This window comes from Oncorhynchus gorbuscha, linkage group LG24 (genome assembly GCF_021184085.1).
Source record: "Oncorhynchus gorbuscha isolate QuinsamMale2020 ecotype Even-year linkage group LG24, OgorEven_v1.0, whole genome shotgun sequence".
Taxonomy (NCBI): Eukaryota; Metazoa; Chordata; class Actinopteri; order Salmoniformes; family Salmonidae; genus Oncorhynchus; species Oncorhynchus gorbuscha.
The window spans coordinates 49,776,955-49,790,686 of NC_060196.1; the positions used below are offsets into that span (position 1 = coordinate 49,776,955).

At 44.3% G+C, this 13,732-nt stretch overlaps 1 protein-coding gene across 1 annotated transcript in view; it reads right to left on the bottom strand.

The window, feature by feature from the left end:
• The window catches only part of LOC124012854 (potassium voltage-gated channel subfamily KQT member 4), a 149,257-nt gene that overhangs the window by 32,843 nt on the left and 102,682 nt on the right, over positions 1-13,732 (bottom strand). The window contains exon 3 of the mRNA XM_046326859.1: positions 8,086-8,212. Within this exon, the coding sequence (XP_046182815.1) occupies positions 8,086-8,212 (127 nt within the window). The remainder of the gene's footprint in view (positions 1-8,085; positions 8,213-13,732) is intronic.

Below are 13,732 nucleotides of genomic sequence, written 5' to 3' on the forward strand. Positions count from 1 at the left end.
AAGAGAAGGGGAAGAAAGAAGGGGGGAAGAAAGAGAGAGGGGAAGAAAGAGTAGAGGGGAAAGAAAGAGTAGAGGGGAAGAAAGAGTAGAGGGGGAAGAAAGAGTAGAGCGGGAAGAAAGAGAGGGGGAAGAAAAGGGGGGAAGAAAGAGAAAGAGGGGGAAGAAAGAGAGAGGGGGAAGAAAGAGTAGAGGGGGAAAGAGGGGGAAGAAAAGAAGAAGGGGAAGAAAGAAGAAGTAGAGCGGGAAGAAAGAAGAAGGGAAGAAAGAAGAAAGAGGGGAAGAAAGAAAGGGAAGAAAAGAAAGAAGAGGGGAAGAAAGAGTAGAGGGGAAGAAAGAGTAAGAAAAAGAGGGGAAGAAAGAGAAGAAAGAAGAGGGGGAAGAAAGAAGGAAAGAAAGAGTAGAGGGGAAAGAAAGAGTAGAGGGGGAAGAAAGAGTAGAGGGGGAAGAAAGAGTAGAGGGGAAGAAAGAAGAAAAAGAGGGGAAGAAAGGGAAGAAAAGAAGAAAGAGAGGGAAGAAAGAAGAGGGGGAAGAAAGAGAAGAGGGGGAAGAAAGAGAAGGGGAAGAAAGAGAGAGGGAAGAAAGAGTAGAGGGGAAGAAAGAAAGAAAAGGGGAAGAAAGAAGAAGAAGAAAGAGAAGGGGGAAGAGGGAAGAAAGAAGGGGGGAAGAAAGAGTAGAGGGGGAAGAAAGAGTAGAGAAGAAAGAAGAAGGGGGGAAGAAAGAGTAGAGGGGGAAGAAAGGAAGAAGAAGGGGAAGAAAGAAGAGGGGAAGAAAGAAGAAAGAAAGAGTAGAGCGGGAAGAAAGAGAAAGAAGAGGGGGAAAGAAAGAAGAAGGGGAAGAAAGAGTAGAGGGAAGAAAGAAGAAGGGGAAGAAAGAGTAGAGCGGGAAGAAAGAGTAGAGGGGGAAGAAAGAAGAGGGGAAGAAAAAGAGTAGAGGGGAAGAAAGAGTAGAGGGGGAAAGAAAGAAGAGGGGAAGAAAAAGAAAGAGAAGAGGGGGAAGAAAGAGTAAGAAAGAAAGGGGGAAGAAAGAGAAGAGGGGAAGAAAGAAGAAGGGGAAGAAAGAAGAGGGGAAGAAAGAGTAGAGGGGGAAGAAAGAGTAGAGGGGGAAGAAAGGGGAAAGAAGAAGAAAGAAGAAGAAGGGGGAAGAAAGAGTAGAGGGGGAAGAAAGAGAGGGAAGAAAGAGGGGGGGAAGAAAGAAGAAGGGGGAAAAGAGAAAGAAGGGGGAAAAAGAGTAGAGGGGGAAGAAAGAGAGAGAAAGGGGGAAGAAAGAGAAGAGGGGGAAGAAAGAGTAGAGGGAAAGAGTAGAAAGAAAGAAGAAAGAGGGGGGAAGAAAGAAGAAGGGGAAGAAAGAGTAGAGGGGGAAGAAAGAGTAGGGGGAAGAAAGAGTAGGGGGAAGAAAGAAAGGGGGAAGAAAGAGGGGGGAAGAAAGAGAGAAGAGGGGGGGAAGAAAGAAGAGGGGAAAGAAGAAAGAGTAGAGGGGAAAAAAGAGAAGAGAGGGGAAGAAAGAAGAGGAAAGGAAGAAGAAAGAGTAGAGGGGAAGAAGAAAGAGAAAGAGTAGAGGGGGAAGAAAAGAAGAAGAAAGAGTAGAGGGAAGAAAGAAGAAAAGAGTAGAGGGGAAGAAAGGGAAGAAAGAGTAGAGGGGAAAGAAGAAAGAAAAAGAGGGGGAAGAAAGAAAGTAGAGGGGGAAGAAAGAAAGAGAGGGGGAAGAAAGAGAGAGGGGGGAAGAAAGAGTAGAGGGGGAAGAAAGAGGGGAGAGGGGGAAGAAAGAGTAGAGGGGGAAGAAAGAGAAGAGGGGGGAAGAAAAAGAGTAGAGGGGGAAAGAAGAAAGAAGAAGAGGGGAAGAAAGAGAAGAGGGGGAAGAAAGAGAAGAGGGGGAAGAAAGAGAAGAAAGAGGGAAGAAAGAGAAGAAGAAAGAAGAGGGGAAGAAGAAAGAGAAAAAGGGGGGGAAGAAAGAGAAAAGGGGAAATAAAGAGAAGAGGAGGAAGTAAGAGAAAGAAAGAAGGGGGGAAGAAAGAGTAGAGGGGGAGAAGAGGGGGAAGAAAGAAGAGGGGAAGAAAGAAGGGGGGAAGAAAGAGAAGGGGAAGAAAGAGGAAGAAAGAAAGAAGAGGGGGAAGAAAGAGTAGAGGGGGAAGAAAGAGAAGAGGGGAAAGAAAGAGTAGAGGGGGAAGAAAGAGAGGGGGGAAAAAGAAGAAGAGAGGGGGAAAAAGAAAGAGAAGAGGGGAAAGAAAGAGAAGGGGGAAGAAAGAAAGTGGAGGAAGAAAGAGAGAGCTTGGAAGAAAGAAGAAAGAAGAGGGGGAAGAAAGAGTAGAGGGGAAGAAAGAGAAAGAAGAAAGAGGGGGGAAGAAAGAAAGAGGGGGAAGAAAGAGTAGAGGGAAAGAAAGAGAAGAAGAAGAAAGAAGAGGGGGAAGAAAGAGAGAGGGGAAGAAAGAGAAGAGGGGAAGAAAGAAGAGGGGGAAGAAAGAGTAGAGGGGAAGAAAGAGAAGAGGGGAAGAAAGAAGAGGAAGAGGGGGAAGAAAGAGAGAGGGGGAAGAAAGAGAAAGAGGGGGAAGAAAGAGTAGAGGGGGAAGAAAGAGAGGGGGAAGAAAGAGGGGGAAGAAAGAAAGAGTAGAGGGGGAAGAAAGAGTAGAGGGGGAAGAAAGAGAAGAGGGGAAGAAAGAGTAGAGGGGGAAGAAAGAGAAGAGGGGGAAGAAAGAGTAGAGGGGGAAGAAAGAGAAGAGGGGAAGAAGAAAAGGAAGAAAGAGTGGGGGAAGGGGGGGAAGAAAGAGTAGAGGGGGAAGAAAGAGTAGAGGGGAAGAAAGAGTAGAGGGGGAAGAAAGAAGAAGGGGAAGAAAGAGTAGAAGGGAAGAAAGAGGGGGAAGAAAGAGTAGAGGGGAAGAAAGAGAAAGAGGGGGAAGAAAGTAGAGAAGGGGAAGAAAGAAAGGGGAAGAAAGAGAGGGGGAAGAAAGAAGAAAGAAAGAGTAGAGGGGGAAGAAAGAGAAGGGGGAAGAAAGAAGAGAAGGGGGAAGAAAGAGTAGAGGGGGAAGAAAGAGTAGAGGGGAAGAAAGAGAAGAGGGGGAAGAAAGAGTAGAGGGAAGAAAGAGAAGAGGGGGAAGAAAGAAGTAGAGGGGGAAGAAAGAGTAGAGGGGGAAGAAAGAGTAGAGGGGGAAGAAAGAGTAGAGGGGGAAGAAAGAGAAAGAGAGGGGGAAGAAAGAGAGGGGGAAGAAAGGAAGAAAGAAAGAGTAGAGGGGAAGAAAGAGAAGAGGGGAAGAAGAAAGAGAAAGAGTAGGGGGAAGAAAGAAGAGGGGAAGAAAGAAAAGAAAGAGTAGAGGGGGAAGAAAGAGTAGAGGGGGAAGAAAGAGTAGAGGGGGAAGAAAGAGAGAGGGGAAGAAAGAGAAGAGGGGGAAAGAAAGAGAGAGGGGAAAGAAAGAGAAGAAGAAAGGGGGGAAGAAAGAGAAGTGGGAAGGAAAGAAAGAGAAGAGAGAAGGGAAAGAAAGAAGAGGAGGAAGAAAGAGGGGGAAGAAAGGGGGAAGAAAGAGTAGAGCAGGGGAAGAAAGAAGAGTAGAGGGGGAAGAAAGAGTAGAGGGGGAAGAAAGAGAAGAGGGGGAAGAAAGAGAAGAGGGGAAGAAAGAGAAGAGGGGAAGAAAGAGAAAGAAAGAGAGGGGGAAGAAAGGGGGGAAGAAAGAGTAGAGGGGGAAGAAAGAGAAGGGGAAGAAGAAAAAGAGTAGAGGGGAAGAAAGAAGAGGGGAAGAAAGAGTAGAGGGGAAGAAAGAGTAGAGGGAAAGGTAAGAAAGAGTAGAGCTTGAAAGAAAGAGGGGGAAGAAAGAAGAGGGGGAAGAAAGAGTAGAGGGGGAAGAAAGAGTAGAGGGGAAGAAGAAAGAGAAAGAGTAGAGGGGGAAGAAAGGGGGAAGAAAGAGTAGAGGGGAAGAAAGAGTAGAGGGGAAGAAAGAGTAGAGGGGGAAGAAAGAGTAGAGGGGGAAGAAAGAGTGGAAGAAAGAGTAGAGGAGGAAGAAAGAGGGGGGAAGAAAGAGTAGAGGGGAAGAAAGAGTAGAGGGGGAAGAAAGAGTAGAGGGGGAAGAAAGAGTAGAGGGGAAGAAAGAGTAGAGGGGAAGAAAGAGAGGGGAAGAAAGAGTAGAGGGGAAGAAAGAGTAGAGGGGGAAGAAAGAAGAAAGAAAGAAGGGGGAAGAAAGAGTAGAGGGGGAAGAAAGAGAAGAGGGGGAAGAAAGAGGGGGGAAGAAAGAGAAGAGAGTAGGGGGAAGAAAGAGAAATAGAGGGGGAAGAAAGAAAGAAAGAAAGAAGAGGGGAAGAAAGAGTAGAGGGGAAGAAAGAGTAGAGGGGAAAGAAGAGGGGGAAGAAAGAAAGAAAGAGTAGAGGGGGAAGAAAGAGTAGAGGGGGAAGAAAGAGTAGAGGGGGAAGAAAGAGTAGAGGGGGAAGAAAGAAGAAGAAAGAGTAGAGGGGGTAGAAAGAAAAGAGAAGAGGGGGAAGAAAGAGAAGAGGGGGAAGAAAGAGAAGAGGGGGAAGAAAGAGAAGAGGGGGAAGAAGAGGGGAAGAAGAAAAGAAAGAGAGAGGGGGAAGAAAGAGTAGAGGGGGAAGAAAGAAGAGAGGGAAGAAAGAGTAGAGGGGGAAGAAAGAAGAGGGGGAAGAAAGAGTAGAGCAGGAAGAAAGAGAAGAGGGGGAAGAAAGAGTAGAGGGGGAAGAAAGAGAGGGGAGAGGGGGAAGAAAGAGTAGAGGGGGAAGAAAGAGAAGAGGGGAAAGGAGAAGAAAGAAAGAGAAGGGGGAAGAAAGAGAGAGGGAGGAAGAAAGAGTAGAGGGAAGAAAGAAGAAAGAAAGAAGAGGGGAAGAAAGAGGAAAGAAAGAGAAGAGGGGAAAGAAGAAAGAGAGAAGAGGGGAAGAAAGAGTAAGAGGGGGGAAGAAAGAGTAGAGAGGGAAGAAAGAAGAGGGGAAGAAAGAGTAGGGGGGAAGAAAGAGAGAGGGGGAAGAAAGAGAGAGAAGAGGGGGAAGAAAGAGAAGAGGGGGAAGAAAGAGTAGAGGGGGAAGAAAGAGAAGAGGGGGAAGAAAGAGTAGAGAAGAAAGAGGGAAGAAAGAGAAGAGGGAAGAAAGAGTAGAGGGGAAGAAAGAGTAGAGGGGAAGAAAGAGTAGAGGGGGAAGAAAGAGTAGAGGGGAAGAAAGAGTAGAGGGGGAAGAAAGAGTAGAGGGGAAGAAAGAAAAGAAAGAGTAGAGGGGAAGAAAGAGTAGAGGGGAAAGAGTAGAGGGGGAAGAAAGAGAGAGGGGAAGAAAGAGTAGAGGGGGAAGAAAGAAGAAAAGAGTAAGAAAGAGGGGGGAAGAAAGAAGAAGGGGGGAAGAAAGAGTAGAGGGGAAGAAAGAGTAGAGGGGAAGAAAGAGAAGAAGGGGGAAGAAAGAGTAGAGGGGGAAGAAAGAGTAGAGGGGGAAGAAGAAAGGGAAGAAAGAGTAGAGGGGGAAGAAAGAGAAGAGGGGGAAGAAAGAAAGAAAGAGAGAGGGGAAGAAAGAGAGAAAAGAGTAGGGGAAGAAAGAGTAGAGGGGGAAGAAAAGTAGAGGGGGAAGAAAGAAGAGAGAAAGAGTAGAGGGGGAAGAAAGAGTAGAGGGGGAAGAAAGAGTAGAGCTAAGAAAGAGTAGAGGGGGAAGAAAGAGTAGAGGGGAAGAAAGAGTAGAGGGGGAAGAAAGATGAGGGGAAGAAAGATTCAAGGGAAGAAAGAGAAGCATATTCAAGTAGAGCTTGGAAGAAAGAACAGGAAGAAAGAGTAGAGGGGAAGAAAGAGTACAAGAAACATGCATATTCAAAGAGAAGAGGGGGAAGAAACATGCATATTCAGTACAGGGAAGAAAGAGTAGCCTTGGTAGAGGGGGAAGAAATTAGCTAAAGAGTGGAAACAATGTAGAGCGGGAAGAAAGAGTAGAGGGGAAGAAAGAGTGCTAAGAAAGAGTTATTAAGAAAGAGTAAGGCAAGAAAGAACCAATCAAAGAGTGAGGGGGGAAGAAAGAACCCAGTGGAAGAAAAGTAAAGAAAGCCTGGGGAAGAAAATAAACAAAGAAAGCTTGTAAAGAAGTGAAGAAAGAGTAGAGGGGGAAGAAAGAGTAAACAGAAAGAGAAGAGCAAGAAAGAAATGAAAGAAAGAAGGGGGAAGAAAGAGAAAGGGGAAGAAAGAGTAGAGCTTGGGATCCTTGAAAGAGAGGCGGGAAGAAAGAGTAGCAGCCGAAAGAGTAGCACAAAAAAGTCACAAGAAAGTATTCCAGAAAGAGAAGACCAAGAAAGAGTAGAAAGAAAGAGTAGCCAAAGAGTAGAGGGGAAGAAAGAGAAGAAAGAGTAGAGGGGGAAGAAAGAGTAGAGGGAAGAAAGAGTCCAGAGGGGGAAGAAAGAGTAGAGAGAAAGAACAGGGGGAAGATTATTACAGGAAGAAAGTAGAGGGGAAGAAAGAGAGAGAACAAAGAGTCAGCGGGAATTATTACAGCCTCCTGTAGGGGGTAGAAGAGAGAGAACAGAAGAGGAGGAAGAAAGATTACAGTAGGGGGAGAAAGAGTAGAGAGAAGAAAGAGTTATTAAGAAAGAGTAGGGGGAGACAGAGAGAAAGAAAGAGTAGAGGGGAAGAAAGATTAGAGCCTCCTGTAGAGGGGAGAAAGAGTAGAGAACAAAGATGATTATTAAAGCCTCCTGTAGGGGGAGACAGAGAAGAAAGAGTAGAGGGGAAGAAAGATTATTAAGAGCCTCCTGTAGGGGGGGGAAGAAAGAGAGAGAACATCAGAAAGATTATTACAAGCCTCCTGTAGGGGAGACAGAAGAGGGGGAAGAAAGAGTAGAGGGGGAAGAGCCTCCTGTAGGGGGGAAGAGACTGAGAGAGAACAAGAAAGAGTACAGGGGGAAGAAAGAGAAGGGAAGAAAGAGAAGAGGGGAAGAAAGAAGAGGGGAAGAAAGAGTAGAGGGGAAGAAGGAGAAGAAGAACAAGAAAGAAAGAGTAGAGGGGGAAGAAAGAGTAGAGGGGGAAGAAAGAGTGAGGGGAAGAAAGAGAAGAGAACACCATGAAAGAGTCAGCGGGAAGCCTCCTGTAGGGGGAAAGACTGAGAGGGAAGAAAGAGAGGGGGAAGAAAGATTAAAGAACAGTAAGGGAAGAAAGAGGGCGAGGGGGAAGAAAGAGAAGAGCAACTAAAGAGATATTGGAAGAAAGATAAGAGGGGAAGAAAGAAGAGAAAGAGAGAAAAAAAGAGTAGAGGGGGAAGAAAGAGTAGAGGGGAAGAAAGATATAAAAGAAAGAAGAGGGGGAAGAAAGAGAAGAGGGGGAAGAAAGAGAGAGCAAAAAGTAAAGGGGGAAGAAACAAGAGGTGGAAGAAAGAGAGAGGGAAGAAACAAGAGGGGGAAGAAAGAGTAGAGGGGAAGAAAGAGTAGAGGGGAAGAAAGAGGAGGGGGAAGAAAGAGAAGAGGAAGAAATAGTAGAGGGGGAAGAAAGAGTCCTTCTAAAAAGGAGAAGGGGAAAAAGAGAGGAAGGGAAGAATAGGATGGCTGAAAGAGAGAAGGGGAAGAAAGAGAAGAAGGAAGAAAGAGTGGGAAGAAAGAGAAGAAGGGGAAGAAAGAGTAAGGGGGAAGAAAGAGAAGAAGGGGAAGAAAGAAAGAGGGGGAAGAAAGAAGAGGTTCCTCCGAGAAGACAACAAAGAAGACTCAAGAAAAAGATAGGAGAGAGAGGGGGGTATTGAAGCTACACTGCATGGATATGTACACGCATATACACATTCAGTACACACACATGCATATTCAGTACACACACATGCATATTCAGTACACACACACATGCATATTCAGTACACACACATGCATATTCAGTACACACACATGCATATTCAGTACACACATGCATATTCAGTACACACGCTCAGCCTTGGTAAGGCAATCCATTAGCTATTGCTCACTGGAAACAATGTATGTAATGTTGTCTCTGGCTGGAGCAGCCTGCTACTTTTTATTAACAAATAAATGCAATCAACCAATCAACCAATCAACCCAGTGTGAACAGAAGTAAAGAAAAGCCTGAAAACCTGATAAACATAAACTTGTAGGTGAACAGACACACACTTGCATACACAGATAAACACAAACACAGCGTCTTGCCTATGATGCAGAAGGGTTTCCTGGCAAAGCGTAGTCTCCCCTGCCATCCTCTGTAGCGACAGCAGCAGCCGGAGGCCCAAACCCTCACAACGTATTCCAGACCAAACACCACGATCATTACAAACTCCTGTAGGGGACGACAGAGAGAGAGAACACCATGATTATTACAGCCTCCTGTAGAGGGAGACTAAGAGAGAACATCAAGATTATTACAGCCTCCTGTAGGGGGAGACTGAGAGAGAACATCACAATTATTACAGCCTCCTGTAAGGGAGACAGAGAGAAACATCACAATTATTACAGCCTCCTGTAGGGGGAGACAGAGAGAGAACACCATGATTATTACAGCCTCCTGTAGGGGAGACTGAGAGAGAACACCATGATTATTACAGCCTCCTGTAAAGACAGAGACATCACAAACACAGCCTCCTGTAGGGGGAGACAGAGAGACATCACGATTATTACAGCCTCCTGTAAGACAGAGACTGAACATCAAATTACAGCCTCCTGTAAGACTGAGAGAGAACACCATTAATTACAGCCTCCTGTAGGGGGAGACTGAGAGAGAGAACACCATGATCATTACAGCCTCCTGTAGAAGACAGAGAGAACATCAAGATTATTACAGCCTCCTGTAGGGGAGACTGAGAGAGAGAACACCATGATCATTACAGCCTCCTGTAGGGGAGACTGAGAAACAGAGGGTCTGACCATTAAATAACAGTAAGAGAGAAGACGAGGGCAAAACAAGAGCAACTAAGAGAGATATTGGAGGGTAAAGGGAGAGACTGAAATAGAATCAGACTGAGAGAGATATAAAAAGAAAGGGAGATGAGGGGGTTGACAAGAGCAAAAGTAAAAGCAGAAAGAGAGAGAGGCAGAGGGAGAGAGCAAGAGAAAGCCATCCTCCATTACCTCCTTCTAAAGTTAAAAGAGGAGGAAGTGATTATAGGATGGCTGTTAGGATTAGTGGATCATGTCTGGGATTTCTTGCATAGTCAACAATAAGTCCTCTGCCTGCTTACACCAAAGTTTCTTACACTGCTGTTCCTCCGCTAGACAACACACACACACTCAGTGTCAGGCGTGACGGCATGCAGAATCAGCCACACAAACACACACACACACAACAAGACACACAACACACACTGCTAAACACACACACACACACACACACACACACAACACACACACACACACAAACAAGACACACACAAACAAGACTCACAGTGAGATGGATGACAATTGCTGACCATGAGCTTTTTGCTGTGTAGTGTGTTTTTGTCAGTGTTTGTGTGTGTGTGTGTATCAAGACATGTAGAAAAAGGAAGAGTGTGTGTGTGTGTCTGATTCTAATTGCCGTCACGCCTGTTGCTGAGTGTGTGTGTGTTGTCCCGCGGAGGAACAGCAGTGTAAGAAACAGCGGTGTCAGAGGAAGGCCCTAAAAATGTCCAAGACTCCAGCCACTCAAGTCATAGACTGTTCTCTCTGCTACCGACTGGTCTGGAACAAACAAGACCCTAATGCACCAAGTCTGGAACAAACAAGACTGCTGAACAGCAACCCAGACTGATGCCAAATCAGACTGACTGCTAAACAAGACTGCTAAACAAGACTGCTAAATCAAGACTGACTGCTAAACAAAACAAGACTGCTAAACAAGACTGCTAAATCAGACTGCTAAACAAGACTGCTAAACAAGACTGCTAAATCAGACTGCTAAACAAGACTGCTAAACAAGACTGCTAAACAAGACTGCTAAACAAGACTGCTAAACAAGACTGCTAAACAAGACTGCTAAACAAGACTGCTAAATCAGACTGCTAAACAAGACTGCTAAATGCAGACTGCTAAACAAGACTGCTAAATCAAATCAGACTGCTAAACAAGACTGCTAAATCAAATCAGACTGCTAAACAAGACTGCTAAATCAAGACTGACTGCTAAACAAGACTGCTAAACAAGACTGCTAAACAAGACTGCTAAATCAAATCAGACTGGTAAACAAGACTGCTAAATCAGACTGCTAAACAAGACTGACTAAATCAGACTGCTAAATAAGACTGCTAAACAAGACTGCTAAACAAGACTGCTAAATCAGACTGCTAAACAGACTGCTAAAACAGACTGCTAAACAAGACTGCTAAACAAGACTGCTAAATCAGACTGCTAAACAAGACTGCTAAACAAGACTGCTAAACAAGACTGCTAAATCAGACTGCTAAACAAGACTGCTAAACAAGACTGCTAAACAACACTGCTAAACAAGACTGCTAAACAAGACTGCTAAACAAGACTGCTAAACAAGACTGCTAAACAAGACTGCTAAACAAGACTGCTAAACAGACTGCTAAACAAGACTGCTAAACAAGACTGCTAAACAAGACTGCTAAACAAGACTGCTAAATCAGACTGCTAAACAAGACTGCTAAACAAGACTGCTAAACAAGACTGCTAAACAAGACTGCTAAACAAGACTGCTAAACAAGACTGCTAAACAAGACTGCTAAACAAGACTGCTAAACAAGACTGCTAAATCAGACTGCTAAACAAGACTGCTAAACAAGACTGCTAAACAAGACTGCTAAACAAGACTGCTAAACAAGACTGCTAAACAAGACTGCTAAACAAGACTGCTAAACAAGACTGCTAAACAAGACTGCTAAACAAGACTGCTAAATCAGACTGCTAAACAAGACTGCTAAACAAGACTGCTAAACAAGACTGCTAAATCAGACTGCTAAACAAGACTGCTAAACAAGACTGCTAAACAAGACTGCTAAACAAGACTGCTAAACAGCTATTCAAATGGCTACCCGCTGCCGCTACTGTCTATTATCTATCCTGCTGTCTAGTCACTTTAACCCACCTATATGTACCTCATACCCCTGCACATTGACTCCCTGTATACAGCGTGTATGTGTGTGTGTGTGTGTGTGTGTGTGTGTGTGTGTGTGTGTGTGTGTGTGTGTGTGTGTGTGTGTGTGTGTGTGTGTGTGTGTGTGTGTGTGTGTGTGTGTGTGTGTGTGTGTGTGTGTGTGTGTGTGTGTGTGTGTGTGTGTGTGTGTGTGTGTGTGTCCAGTGCTGAAAAAAGTACTAAATTGTCATACATGAGTAACAGTAAAGATACCTTGAAAGTCACCTAGTAAAATACTACTTGAGTAAAAGTCTAAAAGTATTTGTTTTTAAATATACTTAAGTATCAAAGGTAAAAGTATAAATAATTTCAAATTCCTTATATCAAGCAAACCAGACAGCACCATTTTATAAATTTGTATTTACGGAAAGCCAGGGGCACACTCCAAAACTCAGACATAATTGACAAATAAAGCATGTTGTATTTAGTCAGTTTGCCAGATCAGAGATAGTAGGGATGACCAGGGATGTTCTGTTGATAAGTGTGTGAATTGGACCATTTTCCTGTCCTGCTAAGCATTCAAAATGTAATGAGTACTTTTGGGTGTCAGGGAAAATGTATGGAGTAAAACGTATATACTTTGTAAGTTTGGAGTAGGACTTTCACCACAATACTGATCACATTTGTAGACAGGACAGTTTGTTGGCTTCAACATGTATTGCTTGGCAGTTAGTTTTTTGTAGTATATTCAATCTGATTAAGTAATGTCTTAATAGTGTCAATCAAATTCATTGATCAAATCAAAGTTTATTTGTCAGGGGAACAGAATACAACAGCTGTAAACAGTACATGTCACACCCTGACCTTAGAGACCCTTATTATTCTCTATGTTTGGTTAGGTCAGGGTGTGACTCGGGTGGGAAATTCTATGTTTTCTGTGTCTTTGTTTTTGGGCGAATGTGGTTCCTAATCAGTCTATCGTTGTCTCTGATTGGGGATCATACTTAGGCAGCCCTTTTCCCACCATTAGGCTGTGGGATCTTGTTTTCTGTTTAGTTACTGTTGCCTGACAGAACGGTGATGTTTTGATTTTGTTTGAGTGTTTTTTAAAATTGAAATCATGAACACTTTCCACGCCGATCCTTGGTTTACTCTTTCTACCACCAACGAGAGCTGTTACAGTGAAATGCTTACTGGTAAACTCTTCCTCAACAATGGAATACTCATTATTAAAAGGTAAAGAAGTAGAAAAGTATCAAATAGAAAATAAAGAAATAGATAAGTGACCAACTGTTCCGTCCATTTGATTGACTGTTCCATGTCAGGTCAGAGAAGCGAGTGGGGGGAGTGGGGGGACAGGTGTAGGAGCTCCCATGTATATACTCCCACAACAGTACATCTGTCAGATCGATTACCGCGTGTCCTTCCGGGACCTGATCCGGACCAGGAGGCAGAGGATACGACAACACCCAGTGGTGGAACAAGTACTCAACTGTCATATTGAGTAAAAGTAAAGATGCCTTAATAGAAAATGACTCAACCAAAAGTGAAAGTCACCCAGTAAAATACTGGGTGAAGAAATGGGAGGAACTAGTTAGAGGCAGAGAGAGAGCAAGACATAAAGAAATGGGAGGAACTAGTTAGAGGCAGAGAGAGAGCAAGACAGAAAGAAATGGGAGGAACTAGTTAGAGGCAGAGAGAGAGCAAGACAGAAAGAAATGGGAGGAACTAGTTAGAGGCAGAGAGAGAGCAAGACAGAAAGAAATGGGAGGAACTAGTTAGAGGCAGAGAGAGAGCAAGACAGAAAGAAATGGGAGGAACTAGTTAGAGGCAGAGAGAGAGCAAGACAGAAAGAAATGGGAGGAACTAGTTAGAGGCAGAGAGAGAGCAAGACAGAAAGAAATGGGAGGAACTAGTTAGAGGCAGAGAGAGAGCAAGACAGAAAGAAATGGGAGGAACTAGTTAGAGGCAGAGAGAGAGCAAGACAGAAAGAAATGGGAGGAACTAGTTAGAGGCAGAGAGAGAGCAAGACAGAAAGAAATGGGAGGAACTAGTTAGAGGCAGAGAGAGAGCAAGACAGAAAGAAATGGGAGGAACTAGTTAGAGGCAGAGAGAGAGCAAGACAGAAAGAAATGGGAGGAACTAGTTAGAGGCAGAGAGAGAGCAAGACAGAAAGAAATGGGAGGAACTAGTTAGAGGCAGAGAGAGAGCAAGACAGAAAGAAATGGGAGGAACTAGTTAGAGGCAGAGAGAGAGCAAGACAGAAAGAAATGGGAGGAACTAGTTAGAGGCAGAGAGAGAGCAAGACAGAAAGAAATGGGATGAACTAGTTAGAGGCAGAGAGAGAGCAAGACAGAAAGAAATGGGAGGAACTAGTTAGAGGCAGAGAGAGAGCAAGACAGAAAGAAATGGGAGGAACTAGTTAGAAGCAGAGAGAGAGAAAGACAGAAAGAAATGGGAGGAACTAGTTAGAAGCAGAGAGAGAGCAAGACAGAAAGAAATGGGAGGAACTAGTTAGAGGCAGAGAGAGAGCAAGACAGAAAGAAATGGGAGGAACTAGTTAGAAGCAGAGAGAGAAAGACAGAAATAAATGGGAGGAACTAATAAGAGGCAGAGGGAGAGAGATGGGGGGTAGAAAGAAAGAGAGACAGGGAAGTACTCATAGTATAAATGCTGAAGAAGGTTGAACAGAGAGAGATAAAGAGGAAGCTAAATAGTCACGAGAAAACAAGAAGAAAGAGAACACTAACTGGTGACAGGGGAGAGAGAGAGAGAGAGAGAGAGAGAGAG